At 41.3% G+C, this 26,179-nt stretch overlaps 1 protein-coding gene across 1 annotated transcript in view; it reads left to right on the top strand.

Moving 5' to 3' along the window:
• The window catches only part of LOC126251820 (uncharacterized), a 239,025-nt gene that overhangs the window by 207,730 nt on the left and 5,116 nt on the right, over positions 1-26,179 (top strand). The window contains exons 3-5 of the mRNA XM_049952479.1: positions 627-764; positions 9,976-10,086; positions 22,790-22,948. Coding sequence (XP_049808436.1) covers positions 627-764; positions 9,976-10,086; positions 22,790-22,948 — 408 coding nt within the window. The remainder of the gene's footprint in view (positions 1-626; positions 765-9,975; positions 10,087-22,789; positions 22,949-26,179) is intronic.

Raw genomic sequence — 26,179 nt, 5'->3', positions numbered from 1 at the left:
CTCTTAGGAGAGACACGCTGTAGAGCAGCATCTGTGAGGAAATTGTTTTTGGACAACAATCCTATAATGGATTGGCCTGCCCATTAAACCCTATCCGAACCTAATGGAGCACCTACGGGATGAGTTATAACGTCGATTCCTGTCCAGAACTCCAGCGTCCAACATCTGCAGGTTTCGGCTCTTGAACAAGAATGGGCTGTCTTTCCATCAGAGTCTCATTAAAGGTATCCCAACAGAGATCGAGCCGTCATAAGGAGAAGTGTGCGGGGCACCTCATATTTATGTCCACTAATAAGTGTCAGGATACTTTTGATCAGATAGGGTTGTTCATGGTCAGTTCCATTCATTATACGTGGATCCATTTGAAAATGTTCCATACCTGCCGCCACGTAATGATCAAATTTCCTTCAGCACACTCAAAATTGGTACGTATGGCCCAAGAGAGAGTGATTACAGCTAATCTGTAGTGACACCTTGCATAAAATAGGTCCATAGTGAAACATAAATGTTGAATGCCAGCAAACTGTCGGTAGTAGGTACTTGTCCAAGCAGCGGCCCCTGCGGCGCTTGTAAAAGGAGCCCCGTGCTGAGCGAGTGTAACGCCGTGGTGCTGGTCTGTGTTGCAGCCCGAGCTGTCTCCTGAGGCGGCCGCAGCTGCGGAGAACGACGACACTCCGCTGGACCGCGAGAAGCGCAAGATCCTCGAGCTGAAGCTGGGCGCCGGCTTCGGCGTCAAGCATTTCCTGATCGACCTCATCTTCGGGGTAAGTCGTCCCACACGAGCTCGCTGCTCCCCAACAACATCGTATTGACGTGGTATTCACAGCACCTGCAAAAATGGTCTACATCATCATTCAATAACTGCCAGCTATGTTGCGTATAGAAATATACGCCAAAAGATGTGGTCCACGACAGGTAGTCATAAAGTTTCTGTTCAAGCAGTAGAGTCAATCTGTCTCATAAAACACATTGCCTGACAAACAACTGAAGTACCCAGAAGACATGGTCGTATGTCACTGTAACTCTGCACGTGTCTCAAAGTAATGGGGTTATCTGCAACATTCTGAGTGTGAGATTAGCAGCAGTTGGGTCATGGAACTACCGCAGCGTAAGAAATCTGCCTTTAACATCACAAAACAAACTATGTATTTGGAATAGTGCCGCGAATGTGTTCAGCGGTGAATCGCTGTTCACCCCAGGTGACCATCGACGTCTACGATAGCGGTGACCTAGGGAATGGGCCCATTCTTCCAGTGTTCAAGAGAGGCGTAGCAGTGTTACTCCTGGCCTCATGGCGTGGGGAACCATTGGGTATGATTTCAGGTCACGGCTGGTAGTGGCTGATGGAAATCTTTTGACACAACAGTACATCAAGGACATCCTGCGTCCTCATGTGCTATCTCTCATGTGGCATATTGTGGTGCCGTTTTTCTGAAAGATGATGCTCGTCCACGCACGAGTCGAGTCAGTATCAATTTTCTACGTGATGGTGAGACACTTTCGCGGCCACCAGAATCTCCACATCTGTCCCCCATAAGACGTGTGGGAGACCAACTCGGACGTCCACCACGTCTCATCGCCAGTATCGAGGATATCAACTACCAGGTGTAACGGTCGTGGGCCAACTAGCCTCAGGCGAGGAAACGACTGCTCTGACACTCTTCCGAATCGATTCAGTGTGTGGATCGAGGATAGAGTGGGTCCAACGTTATTCTGATAAGAAGGCTCACACTTCCATGTTCTTTGTAAATTTAACTCTCTATTTCAATTACTAAAATAACATCACATACTCTCAACCAGTAACATTTCATTTCGTTTACCTCTGCCTTTTGAGTGCTTTTTTTTTTTCTCAGTCAGTGTATAAACTGAGAAATGAATGCTCAAAACGATCAAGCACAGTGCTTTGCCATTTTACAGGCTCTCGAAGGACTAAGAAACGTTATATGGCTTAACGAAGAACGGCAGTAATGCAGACGAGAGTAGAGTAATATTATGCTCTTTATGGAGACTAAATCATCAGAGGTGTTCAATTACAGAATAACAAAATAGATTAGAATGTTGAAAAACAAGAAATGGACAATAGTCGTCACATGTATTAAACGTCACACAAGAATACTCGAAAATCAGCTTGTAGACCAGCTGGCCAAACAGGCATTCAGGTCACAAGAGGAAGTGAGTTTCACCAAACATCTCAAAATCTTAGTGAAATGAATGTCACAAGAAGCATCTCTGCAAGACTGGGGAAGAAGTGGCAAAAGAGCACAAAAGGAATCATTACAAAAGAATTTTCACCAAAGACTGGTGATCATATAACCGATCTCTCTTAATTTCACAGCGAAGTTAACGAGGCAAAACTGAAGTCTTACTAAAGGGTGTCCCAGAAATGTGTGTCCTGAGGAATAAATCGAGGACAGAAACCGGTGTCAGGGTACATCCTTCAAGGATGCTACAGAATGTCGAAGTTGTAGGTGCCGACGCCCGCTTCTATGCCACCCATAAGGCAGCAAACGTAGGCTCACGGACCGTAGATGAAACGTCTACAAATGTTGTTTCTTATTTTCTGATCGCACGTGGTTGCCACTATCACCAGTGGAGATGCTGGAGCTAACTGCTGCGTACAAAAGCCTTGTCTTCTATGAATGCTATGCAACTTCGTTACTGTGAAACATATCTGTGCTTCCTCGGTGGATGAAGGTTTCGGACACGGGTTTCCATCTTTAGTTCATTTTCCTCGAGGAATCCTCTAAAATTTCCAATGTTTTTCGGTATACAGGAGAAAAATAAACTGCGGATCCCGTGTTCGAAGCAGTCATCCACCGAGGCAAAAGAGTATAGCATTCATATAAGACAAGGTCTTTCTACGAAGCAGCTAACTCAGTCTGTAATTTCGCTCTCTGTAGCGTCGTTGTATGACGTTCCCGGACACGGGTTCCTATCCTCAATTCGTTCCTCAAGGCACCCTCTACAACCTCTCGAAGTTTCTCGCAACATTTCTCGGACACCTTGTATAACCGATTCAGAATAACCAACAATACATCTCAAATTGCGGACCACATGATACAGTAATGTAGCAACTTGGAAAAGTATGGATAGATATTACTGAAAAGTGGAGTAATAAAAGGTGGAAATTGGCCAAATACTAATAATAAACTGGCGCAATCCTTATTAAAAGACTTCTGTAAATTCTGTAACTCAGCAGGTTTTACAGATGTATGAATTTTAGTTACCAATAACAAAACAAACTCTGTACTAATTTTAAGACAATAACCAGTATTAAGAGGAGTTATACAATATTCCAAATATATAAATGTGTCCACGCCAATTACGTAAACTGACACCTAGAGTAACACTACATCTAGTGGGGCATGTCACTAATAATAATATTATACTGAAAAAAAGGTTACTTAACTGATAAATTGGAGAGTGCGTGCGCCATTATGTTTTGTCTCTTCTAGTGGCGTGCTACGGTATTGTGGCGGAGGGATTGAAGTGTGTACCCACACTGCAGTCACCCACCTTCGAATAAACAAAAATAGCTACGCAACGTTATTTTTTGAATGTGGTAATTTGAATTTTGTTTACTCCTTGTACTTAATTATTTCCTAGCTACCTGTGTACCGAGACTGCAGACACCCACTTTCAAATAAACAAAACAAAAATAACTTCGCAATATTATTTGTAGAAGCTGATAATTGAAACTTGTCTACCCCTCGTACTTAGTTATTCCCTACCCACTAGTTACATTAAGTGTAGAAATTATATTAATCCCATCTGGAAAGTATCTATTTCACTGTTCAGTACCTGCTGGGACACCTGTGATATAGATTATTAAATGGATATTCATTCATTACATGTCCTCTTCAACACACGTCAAATTGCGGCATTCTCTCTGTGATTTATCAGCTACGTCTTAAAATAACTATTTCAGAGCTATAATTTATGTCTCTACTTATTTCGGCACAACTAGTTTCAAGGCTGAACTCTGAACATCAGCCACCCACCGTCGTTGGAGCTAGACATTACTTGCCATCCCACTTAACTAATGTCTGGGTTCAGCAGCCATGATTTCACAATGAAGCTTCAATCTTGAAATAAATAAATAAAATGTAGCTGTAGAAGAGTTATCTCCTGTTTTATTATCAGTTACACACCCGTAAGAATATTTTCACAGATAAAATGGAAATATCGCGGAGGCTCTTACCAAAAGAAATTCCTGCAGTCCTGCGACGAAAAGCAAAACTGACAACTGAGGATGCTGAGAGTAGTAATTGCGTGGAGATGAAAAGAATAGTATAAAAGAGGGGAAAAACGGGCAACAATATCAAACAAAACGAAAGACTGATGACTAAGAAAAATTTAAAACCGAAGGAAATTTACGGTATGACTATTACTCTGTACAAACGCAAAACGTGATCATCGATCACTGTTCAGGAGTTGAAAGACATTAAAAGTATTCATAAAGGCCTTACATTGCAATGATGAGGTTGTTCACAACGAATTAGGCTGCACAATTGATTTAAGGGGTTCACCCATGTCTCTAATACGGAAAATGGTTTCATCTGAAATATAAACACCTGTTGACAAAAGAGTACCAAAACAATCGAAAACGTAGAAATCAGAAGACAGAACTATTACACTGAAAAATTGGATCAGAATTAATATAAACGATTTTGCAACCTAGAACTTGTATTGACTGAAATTCATTCTTTAATGTATTAGGATCTTTTGCTTCGACTGTAAGGCAGGCACTACAGGATCTAGAAAGGAATGCACAACAGGAAAATTACATAGTGAGTCGCACCTTACTTGATAGAAAATAGAGCAAATTCCAAGAGTAGCATGAAAAACTAAACTAAATGGATCTCGTACTCTACTTAACCGATCCAAAAACGATAAACGAAAAGGAAGAGTCCTGTTAATTGTGTTGTTGAGTACATTCAAATTTTCAGAGGTTTTGATCGTAGAATAACCTAATTCATATTTCTTGTCATTTCCTGATCTCACAAATGTCTTCCCAACGTGTCAATATGTCTAATGCACTCCAGAAAAGCAGAAAAAACAAGCAGTTAAACATTCGATTGTGTATCAATTTTTGCACAAGGTTATTGAGAAGTGATTAAAACAACTGTTTTACTTGCCACTCTGACATTCATTTCAGTATACTGGAACCCTCTTTCCAGCTTGCCCTTCATACACGTGTAAAACCCAAATACATACATGCATATACCCGCAAGTACGCACGCGTACTGACAGAAGGCACTTCGGACGAAAACGGTGTCTGTGCTGATATAAAGCTCTCTGGTTTCCAGCCGAGTGAGTTCGTCAGAAGATTTCGACGTTTGACGAGTGTCACGCCCGTCATCTTCTGGCGATGTGTCGAGGTGAGTGTCTTGGTCACCCGTAACAGTCGATGCAGTGCGGCGGGTCCCACGCTCCCCTTAGGACAAATGATGGCCTCATTGACAGTATGGTACTACTGATTAGTTTCTGCTTGGGACCCGTTACTAGACAAAGTACGTTGCAAAACTCCATCTCACGTGCCGTACGGATTCTTTTGTATAGTGACCAGAAACGGGTCCCAAGCAGTCCTTGTAAGGTACCATCTCTGTTTATGAGATTACCACTAGTCCTAAGGGGAGGGAGGGGGAGCGCTGCGCCACAGCGTCTTTCTACAAATAACCAGGACACCTCGATACTTAACCAGGAGCTGCTAGAGTGACACTCATTGAAACGTCACGGTATTTAGACGAGCTCGCTCGGCTGGAAATTCGAGAGCATTGTATTAGTTCAGTTAGCTGAGAAAGACAACGGCGTCTTATCTAGTAGCTGTAGTGGCCAGCTTATAACATCCCTCTTACGAAATGCAAATTAGTGACCCTGATTGAGTGTGTAAAGGGATAAACTAATCGGACTTTTAACTTCTTTTCCAGAGATAGTATTTTACTAAAGGAGAGAATAAAACTTAAACAGGATTCGAACCTAGATTCGTTAAGAAATTGGAATAGTGTTTGACCAGATAAAAACGGTTGCCAGTTCAAACCTGGCTCGTAATTTCAGCGTAGGTGTCAGTAACCTATTCTTTCTTTACATTGAGAATTTACAAATAAAATGCAAACTTTTAACATTGTAATTAGACGGGAAGTAGTTAGCATCATCAATCACTTACAGCATCTATACAGTTCGCTACCGTCAAGCATGAAAAATACAGTAAAACTTCCCACACTATAACGGTTACCAACCAATCAGCTTAATATACCAAAGTACCTCTTTAACGAAACTTAATCAGTCACTAATCAAAACGATTCCTCGTGTATAACAACCATAGGGCTGCTATGCCATTCAAGATCACTTTTAGTAGCACTCTTCATGCACAGAGATGCATAACACACATGTTAAATTTTCTGTCATTGATTTAAGCAAAAGAAATTTCAGTCTAGTATGCAAACTGAAACCAACTATTTCCTGTATCAATTTGATTTTCTCGTCACGTGGAGCAATTTATGAACTTCAGTACCTTTCAAATTAATTTGATAATTTGAATCATGTCTCTGAACACTTTAATTACTAATTATAGAAAAAGCAATTAACTTCAAATTTGTGGATGATCAGAAAATTTTGGGGTGAGAGTCAATGGTAATGGAAAGTATTAGATAACTATGGTTCTGCATATGAACTGGTCTATTAAATTTCTTTCTTTCTCTGTGCCACGTTGCATTATGCAGGTAGTAGTTCCATCAGAAGCACTCCTGTAAAAATCATGAAATAATTCTGCTTCAGTTTCCACTCTGGGATGCTCACTCTTCAACTTCTTGCTGCTGACTGTCTGAAGTCCTCTTGACGAGCTAAGTCCGCATCTCATGTCTTTTACTTTGGCGGGCTAACAGCTACGAAGGATACAAGGTTTCATCCACATCTTTCCTTCCGTATTTCAATTCTAACTGTAAGTGATTCGACGATATGACAAATTGCTGGTCACATTTGTAGCATAAAATAAGCATAATTATTAATATTACATTAGATCTGAGGAATACAGTGAGATGACGTAAGTCATGAGATACCTTCTAATATCGTTTCTCACTTGCTTTTAAAGGGAGAAACGCAGCAGTTCGACTTGGCAGGGACTCAACATGTCTTTGAATTGATGGGATATTGAGCCTTGCTGCATCTACATCCGTCGATTAATGAAAACTATTCCTGGTGCAGGACTTTTTTCACAAACTGGCCTTTCGATTATGTCGCATCTGATTTCGATGGCATTCATTTCGAACGATCGGGGTGGCCAAATAGTTCGCTCAAATAGTCCATAATGTTCTTCAACCAGTTGCGAACGTTTGTGGCCCAATCGCATGTTTGGGAACATGAAGTCCATGAGTGGCTGCAAAAGGTCTCCAGGTAGCCGAATGTAACAATTTCCAGTCTATAATCGATGCAGTAGGACCAGAGGACTCAGTCTGTTCCATGTAAACGCAGCCAACAACATTTTTCAGCTACCACCAGCTTTGACAGTGCTTTGTTGACATCTTGCGTCCATGGCCTCGTGGGGTCTGCGCCACACTCGAACCTTACCATCAGCTCTTATCAGCTGAAATCGGAACTCATCTGACCAGGCGACTGTTTTCCAGTCGTCTAGGGTCCAGCCGATATGGTGACGAGCCCAGATGAGGAGCTGCAGGCGACGTCGTTTTGTTAGTAGAGGCGCTCACGTCGGTAGACTGCTGGCATACCCCGTACCGTCAAATTTCGCTGCACTGTCCTAACAGACACGTTATTTATTCTTTATTTAAGCCGTTGTTAAATGCTGTGTTGGATGTCTGTTAGCAGAGACTACTCTACGCAATTGCCGCTGATCTTGCTGGTTAAGTGAAGCTGTCGGCAACTGCGTTACCCGTGGTGAGAGATAATGTCTGAAAGTTTGTATTCTCGGCACACTCTTGACACTGTGGATATCGGACTATAGAATTCCCTATAGATTTTTCAAACTGAGTGTCCCACGTGTCGAGCTCCATCTGCCACTCAGCATTAAAAGTCTGTTAATTCCCTTCTTACGACCATAAACACGTCGGAAACATTTTCACATTAATTACACAGGCCAACCATGGATAAACCCTTTTGCTGAAAATACTTTATTATTATGTTTTTTAGGGTGGGAAATCCAAATATGACATTAAAAAACTGTATCACCCACAATTTCTTCACATTTCACAGTTAAATTTATCAGATTAAGTGATTTTTTAGAGAATTTAACAGCTTTTATGTAGTTAAAATAGTTTATAAAGGAGGTGTAATGAAGGTAGATGACGTTGTCAGCACTGCTGAAAAACATTTGCTTGCAAAAAAGTCGATTCTATTTTTGTGTTAACAGATGGTGTTTTGTTTACTGTCAACCTAACCTCACTTTACCGTTTCCTGCACATGCGCTCAGTACAATGTATAATCGTGGTTGTAAAAACTCTGCTGACAGTTTTTGCTATATTTGTGGTGAATTTGTGATTAAAAAACACCCGAGAAACATTACAGACTTTGTGAAAAAGGTTTATCTATCACACTTTGGATCTAAACTTGGTGATAAAGATAAATCTTGAACGTATCATAAGGTATGTTATGCGCGGTTTGAAGATCTGAGAAAATGGTCCAGAAAGGAGAAAAAAAGCCTTTAGATTTGCTGTTCCTATGATATGGAGGGAGCCAAGAAATCATTCCAATGATTGCTACTTTTACAGTGTGTTGATATAACAGGTCATAATTCGAAAACCAAGAAGGTAATAAGCTAGCCTACCCTAGCCTTCCGTCCGCCATCCGACCAGTAGGGCATGGCGTAGATTTTCCGTTTCCTGAACCGCCAGATGATTTAAATTCTATTCCAACAGAAGTATTTTCTGATGTACAATCTGATTTAGATGAACCAAATGATGATGATTTCCACTGTAATACAGAACGTCTAGAGCACAGATTGTTTACTCAGACCGAGCTTAACGATTTGGTTAGGGATCTGAGCGTAACGAAAGGAAAAGCTGAATTGCTTGGCTCTAGATTAAAAGAAAAGAACTTATTTACAGTTGGAAGCAACATATACATGTAAGGAAAGAGAGAGCAGAAATCATTCAAGTTTTTTCCACAAGAAGGTGATTTAGTGTACTGCTCAGACAGTTCCAGTCTGATGAATGAGTTTGGTACTGAATGCAAAAAGGAAGGCCGGAGGCTGTTTATTGATTTATCTTAAAGTAGTGACGGAAAAACGCTACCGAGGCTGCTGGAACACCATCATGATGAGGGACTAGTGTTGGTCACTTCACCGAGAAGTTCAGCAAGCAACTCATCATAAAAAAAAAGCTACAGAAGAAGCTTCAAAGAAAAGAGAGAAAGAAAATACAAACTAATTCCAGCTGGCAAGTGAAACCTCTATTAACACATATCATTGTTCTAAGTAGCTTATTGTAAATATAAAACCATTGTCATGTTGTAACAAAGCGTTTCATTAATTTCACCGTTTACCGTATGGCACAGGATTTTTGTACTATATAGTAAAAAGCATATTGCTCGAAAACTGTGGGTGATACAAAAAAACTAAGGCTAGATTTGGATTCAGCTGATAAATACCTATAAAGATCAGCTATCAAAGTAAAGAAAGTTTTCCAAAAAGAAACTTTTCCTTGTCTTTTGTTATCTGGGTACAAATGATAGCTCCGAGAATGCACTGCCATTTTAACACTTGTGAATGCGGTACTACAATCTTAATATGTGCTTATCGCCATTGGGTGACTTTTGTCACATCACTGTATAGCTATTAATTACATTCAGTGAGAGAAATACATACATTTGCAAATAAACAATCATAATAATAACAAATCAATATTTAGCTGCTTGGTGCAAAAGTGTTATTGTTACAACGTCTATTAAGTAAAGGATTGGTGCTACAAATTAATCAGCTGATAGAGGACGTGACTGACGGAGACATGCACTGTGTTTTGCTTGCAGAAGATAAACCAGGCGCTGGACCTTGGGACACGCAAAGTGGCGCAGCTGGACCGCCTGAACGTGGCCAAGAACCGCGCCTTCGGCATCGGCGTGCCCTGCGGCCCCTGCTCGGTAGGCTCCTCCGGCAGCGGCGGTGGCGCGGGGGCGGGCGCCGGCCTCTCCGCCTCCTTCGGCGCCGGCCTCTTCGGATAACTCTGCCTTTCTCTCCCACTCTTCTCCTCACTGTCCGCGATTCCTCTAAGATCCGTCTCGCGACTCACTGTCCGTTATCAGCACATTCAGCTGTATCCTGTTACATCTACCACGCTGCTGTTTTTCTCGACATGGCGAATCCTGATACGTGCTCTTGTTGGTTTTGTAGTGCACTTTGCCTAGCAATAGCAATAGCTGGAACACATTTCAGGAAGCGTGACAGCAGTTTTCAGCACGACAGCCACGGTCACATTTGGTGACGGACCTGATTAAGCCTAATGATGTTCACACCGCCACTTTCTATGTTCAGGAGCCAATGTAACATACCAGGCACACAGCAACGTGCCATAACAGAAACGAATATTTAAAAAAAACTCAATGTTATTTTACCCATTATCTTGTTGAAATCTGCGTCGTTAAGGATTTTTGTCAGAAAACGCTACCATCCATAATTACTTTTGAAAGATCATTTCTTGCCATTACTGGTTTCGGGATATCATGCCCATCCTAAGGTGGCTAATTTTTACACTTCCAGTGAGGTATTCGTCAAATCCATGTCACAACCTCCTGCCCTGCATAACAACATTTGCAGATTTAAAACTGCTTTATATTCATAAAGATAGCAAAAACATGCTAAAGTGCCAGCATTGGATGGGATATTGAGAGAGTAATACACTTATATACTTAACAGTCGACGGTCTCTCGTCTTACTTTGGTCATTATGCCTTTTTAGGATGACAGAACAAGTGTTACAGTGCACAGAGAATGTCCATCAAACAAACACTTCTTAATATTCCTCATACATACAAGGTGAGGAGGCAGGAGGGAAGGTACATGCTTCGAGGGGTGATAGTATTAGCGATTATGGCCTATTATGAATGGTTTCCAAGACAGCACACATTTAACATACGTACTTTTTTCTGGAATAACTCGAAAACTACGCCCTCCAGCGACATCGCGCCACAGTACAGAATGAAACTACATTAAATATCATACAAAAAAGGTCCTATTCATTTTTTCTAAAACTAATAGTTTGCGCGAAGAGTGCACGGGAATACTGCAAATCTCTTTCGACGCGCATAACGCTGTAGCTTAGTTTCTGTAGGACTTTTGGAGGTAGCTTCCCAAACTGATAGACCAGAAGTGTGCGGTATCAAATTGTGCGTCTTAATTTCCTCTACACTGCTGTTGTACGTTGTAAACAGTGGCAGTATGTGCATAATAAAATAAATAAATAATAGCGTACATTAAATATATACTATTTCGGGAACGATTCGGAATAGTACGTATGAACTTTTTGTTGAGAATCAGTTAACTGTCACCCCTCAAAGCATGTGCCTCTTCTCCTGACACACCTTGTATAGGCCTTTGAACATAGAAATGATAGCCCTAAATCAGTAATGGCATAAAATAAGGCCTTCTAAACGTATTCGTGGTTGTTTGCCTTCTTCTCGATCAGTTCACACCAACAGAAAATCTTTATGTCAGTAATCGTACTAAATCAACTGTGCACGGTATAGTCCTAAATGGTGAACAGCTAGTAGTCTGAAAAAATCTGTTACCGATTATAGCACTTCAGTAATTAGAAAGATGGTCTGTTGTAAGTCTCTTCATTTTTTATACAAAAGAGTAAATTGATAAGGTGTATTTCGTTTGACACTGAGCTCCATATATTTTTCCCTTAGCAAGAGGAGCAGAAAAAGCCTTTAAATATCAGGAGTCTCGAGACGATCAAGAAGAACTTGTTGGCCCTTTTACGCAAACAGTAAATTCACATATACATGGACAGTGGTGGTCTAAAGTACGTTCTAGGTCCACAGCACACAAAAAAAGACTATAAAAGGACCATATGATTTCTTCTCAAATATGTTTCTCTTATTCATACTTCTTGCATAGTCTTGTAAAACCATGACTATCATCTCCTGTCACTGATTCCTACCAATCTTGCCTATTGAATAAGTTACTACTATTCTCCCTTCAAAAACCATCAGTCATAATCACTCAGCAATACATTTTTATGAAGAAACTTTTTTGTATTCAAGAAAGATCAAAATATATGCCTTAGAATAAGACATTTTGTACCATGTTGTAATAAGACTGTACTGAAGCTCGTATTTATTTAAGAATAAAACTGTGAAATGAGAATCACTATTATGTTGTGCCAACTAACCCGTAAGGAATGTATTTGTCCTCCAGTAATGCAAACATAAAACCTGCTCCTATATACACTCCTGGAAATTGAAATAAGAACACCGTGAATTCATTGTCCCAGGAAGGGGAAACTTTATTGACACATTCCTGGGGTCAGATACATCACATGATCACACTGACAGAACCACAGGCACATAGACACAGGCAACAGAGCATGCACAATGTCGGCACTAGTACAGTGTATATCCACCTTTCGCAGCAATGCAGGCTGCTATTCTCCCATGGAGACGATCGTAGAGATGCTGGATGTAGTCCTGTGGAACGGCTTGCCATGCCATTTCCACCTGGCGCCTCAGTTGGACCAGCGTTCGTGCTGGACGCACGACCGCGTGAGACGACGCTTCATCCAGTCCCAAACATGCTCAATGGGGGACAGATCCGGAGATCTTGCTGGCCAGGGTAGTTGACTTACACCTTCTAGAGCACGTTGGGTGGCACGGGATAGATGCGGACGTGCATTGTCCTGTTGGAACAGCAAGTTCCCATGCCGGTCTAGGAATGGTAGAACGATGGGTTCGATGACGGTTTGGATGTACCGTGCACTATTCAGTGTCCCCTCGACGATCACCAGTGGTGTACGGCCAGTGTAGGAGATCGCTCCCCACACCATGATGCCGGGTGTTGGCCCTGTGTGCCTCGGTCGTATGCAGTCCTGATTGTGGCGCTCACCTGCACGGCGCCAAACACGCATACGACCATCATTGGCACCAAGGCAGAAGCGACTCTCATCGCTGAAGACGACACGTCTCCATTCGTCCCTCCATTCACGCCTGTCGCGACACCACTGGAGGCGGGCTGCACGATGTTGGGGCGTGAGCGGAAGACGGCCTAACGGTGTGCGGGACCGTAGCCCAGCTTCATGGAGACGGTTGCGAATGGTCCTCGCCGATACCCCAGGAGCAACAGTGTCCCTAATTTGCTGGGAAGTGGCGGTGCGGTCCCCTACGGCACTGCGTAGGATCCTACGGTCTTGGCGTGCATCCGTGCGTCGCTGCGGTCCGGTCCCAGGTCGACGGGCACGTGCACCTACCGCCGACCACTGGCGACAACATCAATGTACTGTGGAGACCTCACGCCCCACGTGTTGAGCAATTCGGCGGTACGTCCACCCGGCCTCCCGCATGCCCACTATACGCCCTCGCTCAAAGTCCGTCAACTGCACATACGGTTCACGTCCACGCTGTCGCGGCATGCTACCAGTGTTAAAGACTGCGATGGAGCTCCGTATGCCACGGCAAACTGGCTGACACTGACGGCGGCGGTGCACAAATGCTGCGCAGCTAGCGCCATTCGACGGCCAACACCGCGGTTCCTGGTGTGTCCGCTGTGCCGTGCGTGTGATCATTGCTTGTACAGCCCTCTCGCAGTGTCCGGAGCAAGTATGGTGGGTCTGACACACCGGTGTCAATGTGTTCTTTTTTCCATTTCCAGGAGTGTATTTTGTATCCGTCTTTACGTGAAACACGAAACTTAAAATAACGTAGGTCTGTCTTAGAATATCTTGGCACGAGCAGTTTCTTCTTAGAGAAAGTTGTCGCAAAAGGGAAACGTTAAGTTTCATATAGCCCTCTTTTCTTCTTCCTATACCTGTCCCAGTCAATTAGATATTTAAAAACACGATAATCCTTTCACTTTGTTTTTATAAATCCTTCACTGATTTCCTTCTCCAAACTTAAAACAATCCCAGCTAGTGCTCCGTTTCTAATGACTTCGTTGTCGACGGAAAGTTAAACCCTAATCTTCAGGCCGACCGGTGTGGCAGAGCCGTTCTAGGCACTTCAGTTTGGAACCGCACACCCGCTTCGCTCGCAGGTTCGAATCGTACCTCGGGCATGGATGCGTGTAATGTCGCTAGGTTAGTTAGGATTCAGTAGTTCTAAGTTCTAGGGGACTGATGACCACAGATGTTAGGTCCCATAGTGTTCAAAGCCCTTTGAACCATATTGAATCCTAATCTTCCTTCCTTACTTTTTCTGCAGATTGGAACTAAAACTAAGTCTTGAAACAATATGTTACATTTATCATCATACGATGTCGTTACTTTCTAAACATGATTATCAATATAACTTTATTTAATTAAGTTCATTTTTATCCTATTTAGCAAATAGATAAAAATCGTAAAAGAATCAAAATACCTCACAAAATACGAAACGTGAAGCTAGATATTAGAGAGTTAATCGACGAATTTAGTCTGTAGAGATGAGAACGAATCATATCACGGTTACGCGATATATTGACACCCGAAATAATGATTGTGATTAGCGTTTCTAGAGTTGCAATATTCCAGTTTTCAGTTCTGCAGATGTCATTTCACCTTGTGGCATCCCACTACGTTTGTTTCAGGATCACAAAATGTAAGCTCATTACCAGAATAGAACTGTTACTGGTCTAAATTATTTTGTAACCAAATTCTGTAAGTCTAACGACGTTATTTCAATGTATGTATCTCCTACCACTTAAACAGTCGTTGTTAGAAAAGCGTTTGAGAACGTTGTTTCACTTACGTTGCATTATACCGTCTATTGTGGTAGATATTGGCAGCATGACATTCATCCTCCGATTATGTCATCTTTATTTTGGGATGCAACATTTAGAAACTTGTGTTTTCTACAAAATTGCAAGAATTTTATTTTCTTCTCCCCTTTTCTATTCCAAATTTACGCGTATGTCTGTAGTGGATGGTTCTTGGCAGTGGAATAAATTTGTCCAGTAACAATAGAAACGCACTCAGACACTCACGTTACGGAATTTGGTGTACCGCAATGCATCGCAATATTTAAGAAGAGGGATTTACTGGCAGTTACGGGAATTCCTCAGCTATGGCAATATATTTGTGGCCCCAAAGAAGAATACCCCGTACTTTTAGCACTTTGCGGGTAGTTGTTTAATAACTGATAACACGCACATACCTTTCAGTTGGTTTCTGAAGCAATATGGCACGCTTTTTTATATTTTTAAAAGGAATATAGCAAGACTTATCGACCTTTCATAACAGTTAGCCGCAGCAGCTTTGTTTTATTGAAATGGTGTAAGCAAGTTATTTTTTGGTGGCACCCACAAAGCTTATTCTCTTCGTATTTGTTGGTCCTAAAATAATTTTACACGAATGCAAAATGTGGATCCGAAAGGTGAAGAGGATAGATCGTTCCATTTCAATTGCTGCCTAGGCATAAGAAAATTATTATCTGGCTTCGCCATAAAAAATGATATCTGCTCATCAAGCAGCCGTTTATGAGCAGTACTGTATACAGGCGCAATTAGCTATTGCTAGTTGCACATACAGATGTGATGAAGAAATTTTAGGTTAAAAATGTCAATCATATACAGGGTGGTGATTATTAAACATCCAGTGTTTGGGAGGGCCCCCACTAAAACTGAGTAATCGTAGAGTAGTGAAACTTTGTGGAAACATTTTTAAGGACATGCAGAAGAGAAATAACGAATAAACTATTGAAAGAAACACATTATAATCTCCACATGAGAGGCTAAAATTTATTATTTGCGTACTATGTTTACGAGACAGGTTACGGAAGTGATTCAGTGTGACAACTATCCGCATCCATGACAGTCTGGAACAGCACTCGAGATTGCTCTACTGGAGGCAGAAATGTCTCAGACGGGATGTTGGCTACACCCCTATGTTCATCTTCGTTTTGAAGACTGCACATTGTCTCCAGCATTTCCAGCCATAGCAAGAGTAACTTCTTCAACGATCAGTGGTGGAATGGGCCTTTGGCTTCTCCCTATAGTAATTTCCAATTCACCAGTTAATGCGAACTTCGAATCATGCTCTTGAAGTGCAGAAATATCACCTCTTCATATTGCTTTAATACGTCGATATTCGTGAAGAGCAGAGCAGTATTGTTGTAGTTTGGATGAAACAGCTTTGTGGGTAAAGACCTGCTGAGCTTGTCCAGAACGCTGATGATTGTCTCCAGCTGTAATGCACACTGATGCCTGTGTTTCATCCCAACGCTCCCCACCAGTATCGGCGCCTAACGACAATTCATGACAGTAACGGTGTTAACAACGCAAATCCTGCCGTGCACAGTCTGAACATCATTCCTATCAAGTTGGTTACGCCTACGCTAAATAGATTTCCGTCTATACTGGCTGCAGCAGCGAAAGTTTAATTATAGCTGCACTGTAGATAGCTGGAATTCATTGAAAAATATAGTAACTTTCACTGAGTGAACTCACGCTTCATTTTTGCACTAGCGCATCGATTATACAAATGTATTTGTGGTATTTTTGATACTTGTCCATTATTTTGTTTCCACGCGTTTCTGGCCTAGATCGCTGAAACATTATTCTCAAGGACAGTCCTTACTTGCTTAGTGTCTTGCGGAGTGACAGCTTAATAATCATGATCATCATGATCAACATCATCCACATCTACTTCAAGCATTAGGCCTCGCAACATATTGGAAGTATATTTCATTATTACTAGTTTTTACATCTACTGTTGAGACTGTGAGTTTCCGAGGCCTCTATGTTGATATTTGTATACTCATCTTGGCAAACTTGCATTAGGTATCAGTTCACCTTCATTTTGTCGATAGAACCACTGCATAAATTACTGTAAATTCTAGTACATCTGCCACATGGTGACATTTAGTCGACATTAGAGTGGTTCAAAAGAACAACTAGCTATGTATCTCCTCCTGTGTTCCATTTACATAATTATATATACAAGCACAACCACTATACAACTACTCTTTATAAATCTCTCGTAGGTACACTGAAGACGCTCAAAGGTATACCATCCTCCACTAGAAGGTCACTCAGCACCAACACTCAAGTTCAAAACGTAAAGGCAGGATGCAGGTTAACATCATTTGTTTGCTTACTGTAGCTACACTGTAGAATTCATTTGTAAGATTAGCTACAATTTCAGCAACATTCATGATGCGGAAAATGTATTTTCCTCTTAAAGCTTTTCCTCATTCAGAAACCAGTTTCTTGTGCCTACTTTGATGTAAGCTTCAGATTATTTCCAACAAATTACAAACCATATAAAACGTAAGTCTTGCTTTATTTCCTGTTGCTGAAATATAACTGTCAACTCACAACCATCAATTGCTCCTTCATGGGCGAATTTTTAAAACAACCGCAATACATTTTATTAAACACACTTATATAGCTGGACAATTATGGGCAAAGAAACCATTAATAGTCCATTTAGAGAAACCATTCACTATTGTCTGGAGCGATGTAAAGACACCAAGAATTTTAAATTTGGATATCCGGTCAGGGATTTGAACGCCAGTGTTTCAGATTGCCAGTTCAGTAACAATGAGAGAAATTTCACACATCACAGCGTAATAGTAAATAACCCGTTTATACACTTCGTGGTAATAAAAAGGATTCAGTGCGAGTTTTATGTTTAACAGATTCTTGTACCTTATAACGTTTCTGATTCCGGTAAATGAGTGGTAAATCTCCATCATACTCTAGGCGGCTTGTATTAAGTGTAACGCACTGCGTTTTCACGTGATAATAATGTCATAACTACAATTACTTCAGTGTAGGGCAGTGATTTAGTCCACCTGGTTTTTAGAAGCACTTGATCTACAGCATGGCGTAAGAAAATTTGCCTGATCAGCTCTTTTAGAATGTGTGGTAGAAATATTACAGTATCAAGTCATTTGAAATTTAGCATTACCTAAATTTGTTTATCTGATATTGTCCAAATGCTCACTGAGAATCTACGGGGCCAATAATATATCGAATTCTTATTACTCATTTCCAGAATCAGCCATAGGCTCTACAATTGCTCAGAAACAAAAACGAGAAACTGGCATGTCATGATACCCTCTGTTCTCCTGAAAAGGCTAGATTTCGGTCTTCTAAAGAGAGATATTGTGCTACTCCCGTTCCCAGATTTCACGAATTTGTGGAGATCTTCTCATTTGGACCCATAGTTATGGTCTCTTTTGCTTGATAGTTACGATATGGTCCACAGATTCATTCAACTGTACCCCTCCCCACCGTACCTTCCCATCTCCTCCAGCCCATATGTCCATCTCGAGCAAAAATCACAGTTGCGCCATTGTAAATAATTTTTTGGTGTACTTCAAAAGGTTTCATACCCTACTTGTCATCTTTAAAAGAGGTTCCGTGGTGTCGGAACAGTAATATGGCTTCTGAGGAGCCTGTTGAGTGACATGTCGTCTCAGAAGCTTAGTGAAACGATGATAACTATTCGGGTACAAATTATTGGATTATCACTATACATACGTGGAAAAATAAACGAGACGAGAGAGATCTAGTCACATACAGCGTGACATTAGAATAACATCACTTAACAAACAGGTATTTTCAGCCGTACAAGCGACTTTATCTATTGGACAAGGGGGTAAGGACCTAATCGTCACACCTACGACTACAGTCATCGTAATTCTGTCTCATATAAGAACACTACGAAAAACTGATGAGATTTCGTTTGCGATACTTTCTACAAAAAGACCAAAGTTATACAAAGGATCTGATTCAGCAGCAGGCTAAGATGAAGTAATAACAAGAAAAGAACTGGTTTCCTCGATACTGCGACGTGTGATGTAACAGGGAACCGCTGACCAAATGACTTAGGTAACCTTCTTGCTTTTCGTGATACAAATTTGACTACGGCAGCGTGAAAATTGATATTAAAAAATTGTCGCTATTTCATGAATTTTTCAAGTTATGAGGCAATGCGGTCATTGAAACTTCCTGACATTAAACCTGTGTGTCAGACCGTAATGCGAAGCAATGACATGCCTTCCGCGAGGAATCCTTATTCACTGAGCTATGCAGTCACCACGTTTGACCAGCTCATAACTTCAGTTCTCCCAGTAACTCTCCCATACTCTCCTAACTTCGTAGGTATTTCCCTGGATAACTAGGCGGATTAGCATTCATATAAGAAAGGATACCACAAGGAAATTACTTCGCTACAGAGGGAGCTTTGTTTCCCTGAATGAAGCTATGAGCTCGGATTTGGAGTTTTGCTTGGACAAAGCAGTTGGTAAAATCATTGGACATGGAAGGCACGATTTCCTGGTTAGATAGCTGATCCAGAGCACAGGTTTAATATGCCATGAAGGTTTGGAAAAGCTCACATTCTGATTTTTGAAATACATATATTTCTAATTCTGCGAATACAGTTACGTAAAAGGTCAGATTTAGTTTTTCTGGCACAGAGTGCATGCTCCCGAACAAAATACCAAAAATTAAATCCGTCTGTGAGCCACAGTCTGCTGAAAAATCATGAGACTGACGAGCACAAATCTCCACTCCACCATCATCATCGTATTTCCGAAGCAAAAATGTATTACAAGATGAGATCGAATGGTATTTTGAATCAGGCTATTAACACTTGTTGTACCACTGCACGTGTACAACAATGAACAACTTTCCAGAAAAAGAGGCTACATCAGCAGTGAGGAACAAAGCTTGTCAGCGATGCATACTTTTAGGTTCTTCCGAGTAGGTAAAGTGCAAACATCTGCAGACTAGATTTCGAAAGTACCTCGATGCGAATTTAATCAGACAGTTGTTACCTTACAGTTACGTACTTTTTAGTAACAATTCTTGCAGTAATGAAACGTCTAATTTTCACTTCCTCCACACTAAAATATACGATCGTCTAATCAGAATAAGCTGTAAATAACGAAGCTAGTCAATGAACTAGATTATAAAACATCTTGATTATAATTACATCCTCCTCGCTGTCTGCAGTGTGAATTGAGCTACAAGTAGCAAATGCTTCATTTTCTTATTTAAAAAATAACTGTTTGTCGACCCCGGGAAATTTGATTTTAGATACAGTGATTTTGTTACATTCTTTCTTTCTGAAAGTCTCGATATAACTTTTTAATCTTCGCTATCCATAGTAATGTTTATTTGCTACTAGTTTTGAGTACCATACCAACATATTGAGTGGTATTTGCGATTAGTCTTTTCTTCGACGGTACGTGGGCAGCAGATGTTGAAACCCTATAAGTTATGAAAAGGTATCGATTTGCGTCTTAAGCAATAACGATAATGTAGCTCTTAATACGACACAGAGCATGCAAGATCCACCAGATACGAATGAGCAGTAATTTAACTGAGCAAGTAGCTACCCACTCTTACAGTCACATTGGTGACCCAGATTGGCAGTGCAGAGATGTCTTTCACTGGTTTTTATTGATTGTAAAATGTCCACATTGCTGTATCTCCATCTCCTATGTTAACAGCTTGATTGCACAAGTGTGCAGCCATATGGTTATTTCGTAGTGAGTACCTGATATTCCCAGCCACTGCAACAAATCGTCTGTATATCGTATTTACATTTTCTCCTTAATTACCAATTCCTCGATATTTTTCACAGCTGCTATAAGTTTGATTCGAGTGTTCATAGAACAACGTAGCTCTGTTAGCATAGCATGTAACCCTCATAACTGAAAATCAGTGCATTTGGTTTCCCAGCCTGAAACTTCTCTAAGAGATGAAACAGATATATGAACGAAAGTACGACTGAAAATGCGTGTATAATAATTATTGAAACTACTATGAAATAAACGTTGATACAACAGAAGTGACACACATCTAGGAATCTGAAATGTTGTTTGTACCGCATTTCTGGAATATCTCCCTCGTGGCCGGCAACGACGGGTCCACTATTATGGCCGGCCAGGGTGGCCGAGCGGTTCTAGGCGCTACAGTCTGGAACCGCGCGACCGCTACGGTGGTAGGTTCGAATCCTGCCTCGGGCATGGATGTGTGTGATGTCCTTAGGTTGGTTAGGTTTAAGTAGTTCTAAGTTTTAGGGGACTGATGACCTCAGATGTTAAGTCCCATAATGCTCAGAGCCATTTGAAACATTTTCCACTGCTATGTAAACATGAAATTAATAACCTTCTCAGTTTTATTTTTGTAGACAAAGAATTATGCATTTTATTACTTCTATATGTTAGAAACACGCCTTTGATATCAGCATGCGTGTAATTTAACGTTTTTCACGTAATCGTATGAAGCCATAGTTCATATGTGGAAGTTCCCATTCTCTTAGAAATACATGGTATTGATATTTGTAGGTCATTAGAAATACTCACAGGATATCTACATAAGTGAATTAAAACGAAGTTTTTCATTCAGTGGAGTCATACTAAAAGTACCAATACTCTACATAAAGATTTTAAAAATGGTTCAAATGGCTCTGAGCGCTATGGGACTTAACATCAGTGGTCATCAGTCCCCTACAACTTAGAAGTACTTAAACCTAATTAACCTTAGGACATCACACACATCCATGCCCGAGGCAGGATTCGAACCTGCGACCGTAGCAGTCGCGCGGTTCCGGACTGAGCGCCTAGAAACGCGAGACCACCGCGGCCGGCCATAAAGATTTAAAGTCACTTTCTTTCGCGCAGAAAGTTTTCTGTTATTCATAATGCTCATACAACCATTTGATACTGTCACAAAACTAATTCTTCATGATGTAGTGCAACCCACGCGTCAGATTGGCTTCAATGATTGCTATATCGTCAAAACATTGACTCTTCATGTGGATTTCTACACTTCGTTATTTGTGGCAGAATAATATTGAAGACAGCAAGTCTCACCCGTGGTCGGTTTTCCAGAAGTGAATTGTCCACGATTTCCATTTCATCCAAACCTTGGCGGCATGCACGTCTCACTACTTTTTTTCGGGAATCAAGGTGTATGGGACAAATTTTTTGCACAAACGTTTCTTTTCTTCAGATCATTCTAAAGAAAGTGTAAAGCACGTGATTTAGAGATGTAACTTTACCGCGATTTGTGGGACAACAACGTTGTCACCCTACATTCGCATGTCCACTACTTACCAATGCCTGCTCACACTGCTCACCACGGGTCGAAGACACACCTGTTGTTTGCAGATGTATGTTCGAGTTGCCGCCATAGATACTGCACTGAGGTTGCTTTTAGGCCAGGAAGAGAATCAACCTCGGCACAGTTTAGATTGACTAGATATTGAACAATAACTATATCTAATTTAATCAGCTTTCAATTTCGTAGGCCGTTTGCTCGTACAACTCCTTCAAAACAGGCACAGTTATGCACTTCATTTCCGATTGTAAATTTCCAAGTGTCTCCAGATATACATTGCTTACAGATATAACATGATTCTTACAGTGGAGCTCCTTTCCTAATTGTAGCCAAATCTCCAGTCCACTTGTATATCTCCCTTCTACGCTGTTCATCACCTCCGTTTATGTATTTCATATGGTGATATCTTTATCTGTGGTATCTGTACTGTTTACTTTTTTCCTTCATACCTGAAGTAAGTAAGCATAATTCAGAGTAATCGAAGTGAGTGCCGCTTTCTCAGTTATCCTGATTAAAGACTTGAAAACTCCGCGTTGCCGACCACCGGCTGAGCTGACGTGAGTGTCGCGTGTTGCAGGGCGGCAGGGGCACCGCTGCTCCGCCGCGCTCCACCACGCCCGACGATGTTCCCGAGTTTCCCCGCACGCGGGTCAGCCTCATGATCCCAGACGAGCTGTTCGGCGGCAGCTTCAGTCTCATCACCAACATCTCCAAGATCGCCGGCAGCCTCATCACGGTAGGTTAAACTGTTTGTTAATGAGAGGTGACAATGTTAAACTGGAGCACAATCTATTTTGGAAGAGAACTTTTGTCCACAGTTGTTCAAAAATGTTCAAATGTGTGTGAAATCTTATGGGACTTAACTGCTAAGGTCATCAGTCCCTAAGCTTACACACTACTTAACCTAAATTATCCTAAGGACAAACACATACACCCATGCCCGAGGGAGGACACGAACCTCCACCGGGACCAGCCCCACAGTCCATGACTGCAGCGCCTGAGACCGCTCGGCTAATCCCGCGCGGCATGTCCACAGTTGTCTCGATTGCAGTGGCTGACCTCTAACAGTCTACTGGTTTCAAATTTCAAGAATCAATTTAAAGAAGTATTACAGAAGTAACAAATCGTACAATCGTTCATCTGACATCAGTTAGTTAGTCAGTTACTTAGTTAGTTGTTTATTGATCCATATATACCGAAAGGCTCAATCAGCACCTCACTATGATTACTGAGTGGTAAAACTCAAGAAAATTAAAAAGTTTAGAACTATTCATCACAGATCCTGATCATTAGTACGCATGCTACAACATGTGTACCTCTTATACTCCATAACATCATGGATCAAAATGGGATTTTTCAGCGGCTCATACGTCGAGGTCTGTTGGTGATAGAAAGGTAGGGACAAATATTTTGGATAGCCCTTTGGCTAGGGACTATTTTTATGTTCAAATGCCCTTGGGCATGGGCGTGTGTGTTTGTCCTTAAGATAATTTAGGTTAAGTAGTGTGTAAGCTTAGGGACTGATGACCTTAGCAGTTAAGTCCCATAAGATTTCACACATTTTTTTATATTCAAGAGAAGAATGATCTTTCTGTAATTATCTTGCAGTAAGGGTCAAAATTTGAACGTTTCACACTTCCTCCAGCTTAGGCAAGTGGAGCAAATTGGCTAGTTAGTTTCGCATTAGATGAGGTCTTCGGTGCCTTAAGGTACTTATGGAGGCACCATTCTGTTCATGGGCGGTACCCTCCCCCCCCCCCCCCTCAAAAAAAGCCCAAGAACATGTTTTTTCGGTACCAAAACCGAGCCGCGAATTCCGAGACGGCTATGCACAGCAAATAATTGAAACGTGGCTGAAATTTTTAAGATCACAATCTCGAACAGCCTTGAAAATTTTGTTGATATCTTTATCCGTTCCCGAGATACAGAGGCTCAAAGTTACACTACTATTACACGTGAAACACGCACGTACAAGTCAGTGTGAGGAAAAACGTAGGTTCAAAAGCGTCGTAGCACAGACAAATATGCTGTAAAGTGTCACCGTTATCATCAGAGGGATTCTGCAAACACGTTTTTCTGTAGCATATGTAAAATTTTTGTGCATACAAAATCGGTTCTGACTGTAAAATTACACACTCCTCAGTTATTACAATTTCATATAAGTAAACTATCAAAATTGGATCGAGCCATAACGTCTTTCAGTTGAGTCACATGCCCTAAAAATTTTGGCATACGAAAATACTCGACACGAGACACTGGCAGTGGAGAAAAGACTGAACATTAAAAAAAACACTGGAAGATGGTAGACTGCGGTCGTGATGTAGAAAGCACGAAAGAGACAATGGCAGTGTTAGGGTAAGAGAGGGATACAGTGGCAGTGCGACATAGTTGACAGTGACAGAGCAGTACCAGAAAAAGAGTGAAGGAGACAATGCCAGAAATAAAAAGGAGGACAATGTGGAAGGGGCTGAGACCCAGTGATAATGAGAGACAGAATCTCTGGCAGTGATAACGAGGATAATAGTGTCAATGAGAAGAGACAGCAGCAGTGAGAGATAGTAGTAGTAAGAGACAGCAAAAGGGAGACCGTGATATTAGTAGGACAGGACGAGGGAGACTGTGGCCCACCAGGACAGAGGACAGTGTCAGTTAGAGCCACACAAGGAATAACGGCAATGAATTGGACTGAATGACTGAGTCAGAATAGGCAAGTCGGAGTGGTTGGGTATGGGCGACATGCGATGATGGGTTAGTGGGTGTAAGTGAGTTACAGTCTGGGGAACTTGTGGGAGTGAGAGGTGAGTTGCATGTTAAAAAGACCATAAATTTGTTTGCATGTCAAAATTCTATGAAAATTTTTAAAGATACTGAGGACTCTAAAATGACTCAGCTGGCACCACATTTAAGAGTCAGAGTTTTCTAAAAGAAAAAGTAGGACATCAGGGTTTTTTGTGCTCTGATAAGAGCATTCTTTCGCTGCTGGAATTTTACAATAAGATTTATTGAAATATTACAATTTACCACTGACAGACACCTTTATATTATTCAATAATGTACATTTTTTACTACTCCCTACCCTTTATTATCCAAACAATCTTTGACTTATGAATGTGAAATGTTTAATTAGTATGCTTCAGCTAACTGTACATATTTAGATTTTATCCATCTCTTTATTCTCTTTGAACACTTTATTGACCAGGTCTGTGTTTTTTACGTTTAATTGCTATTGGCATATGTAACTTTAGTGTGCCTTTTATCCCATGTTTATGAATGCTTCTGTATGTGACTTGCTGCGGTTCTCCTTGAGATGTACAGGTGGCGAAAATGGACGACATATGACTTTTCGACATGTTACTATTGTAATAAGATGGTGTTTCTGATAATGAGCCGCGCGGTTTGAGTCGTCATGTCACGGACTGCACGGCCCCTCTCGCCGGAGGTTCGAGTTCTGCCTCGGGCATGTGTGTGTGTGTGTGTGTGTGTGTGTGTGTGTGTTTTCTTAGCATAAGTTAATTTTAAGTTAGTTTAAGTAGTGTGCAAGTCTAGGGACCGATGACCTAAGCAGTTTGCTCCCTTAGGAATTCGGACACCTTTGAACGACATCTGATGATGACTCATAAAAGTGGAAAGCAGTAAAGTGTTGTAGGTCATTGCAGTGCGATCGAGACCATTGTGAATACTAACTGTAGACTGTTTTTCCCCTTAGCTTTTGGTAAGTATGACATTTGAAGCTGACTACCGTGTTTCAAGACCTCTGGGCACCCTCCTGTTGAAGAGCGCACACTTGGGCTTACCAGCTGCTGAAGCAGTTACTATAGCGTTCTTTTCCACGCATGCATGATGTATGCACGACGCAAGGAGGCGAAAAGGTCGAGCTCGTGGAGAAAAAGAGTACTGCGCATTGGAGCACCTAAAGTCCAAATAGCTTTGTATTGAAAATTTCTGACTGCACCATATTGCGCGATTT

The sequence above is a fragment of the Schistocerca nitens genome, chromosome 4 (assembly GCF_023898315.1).
Source record: "Schistocerca nitens isolate TAMUIC-IGC-003100 chromosome 4, iqSchNite1.1, whole genome shotgun sequence".
NCBI lineage: Eukaryota > Metazoa > Arthropoda > Insecta > Orthoptera > Acrididae > Schistocerca > Schistocerca nitens.
This window is presented reverse-complemented; position numbering and strand designations above follow the sequence as displayed.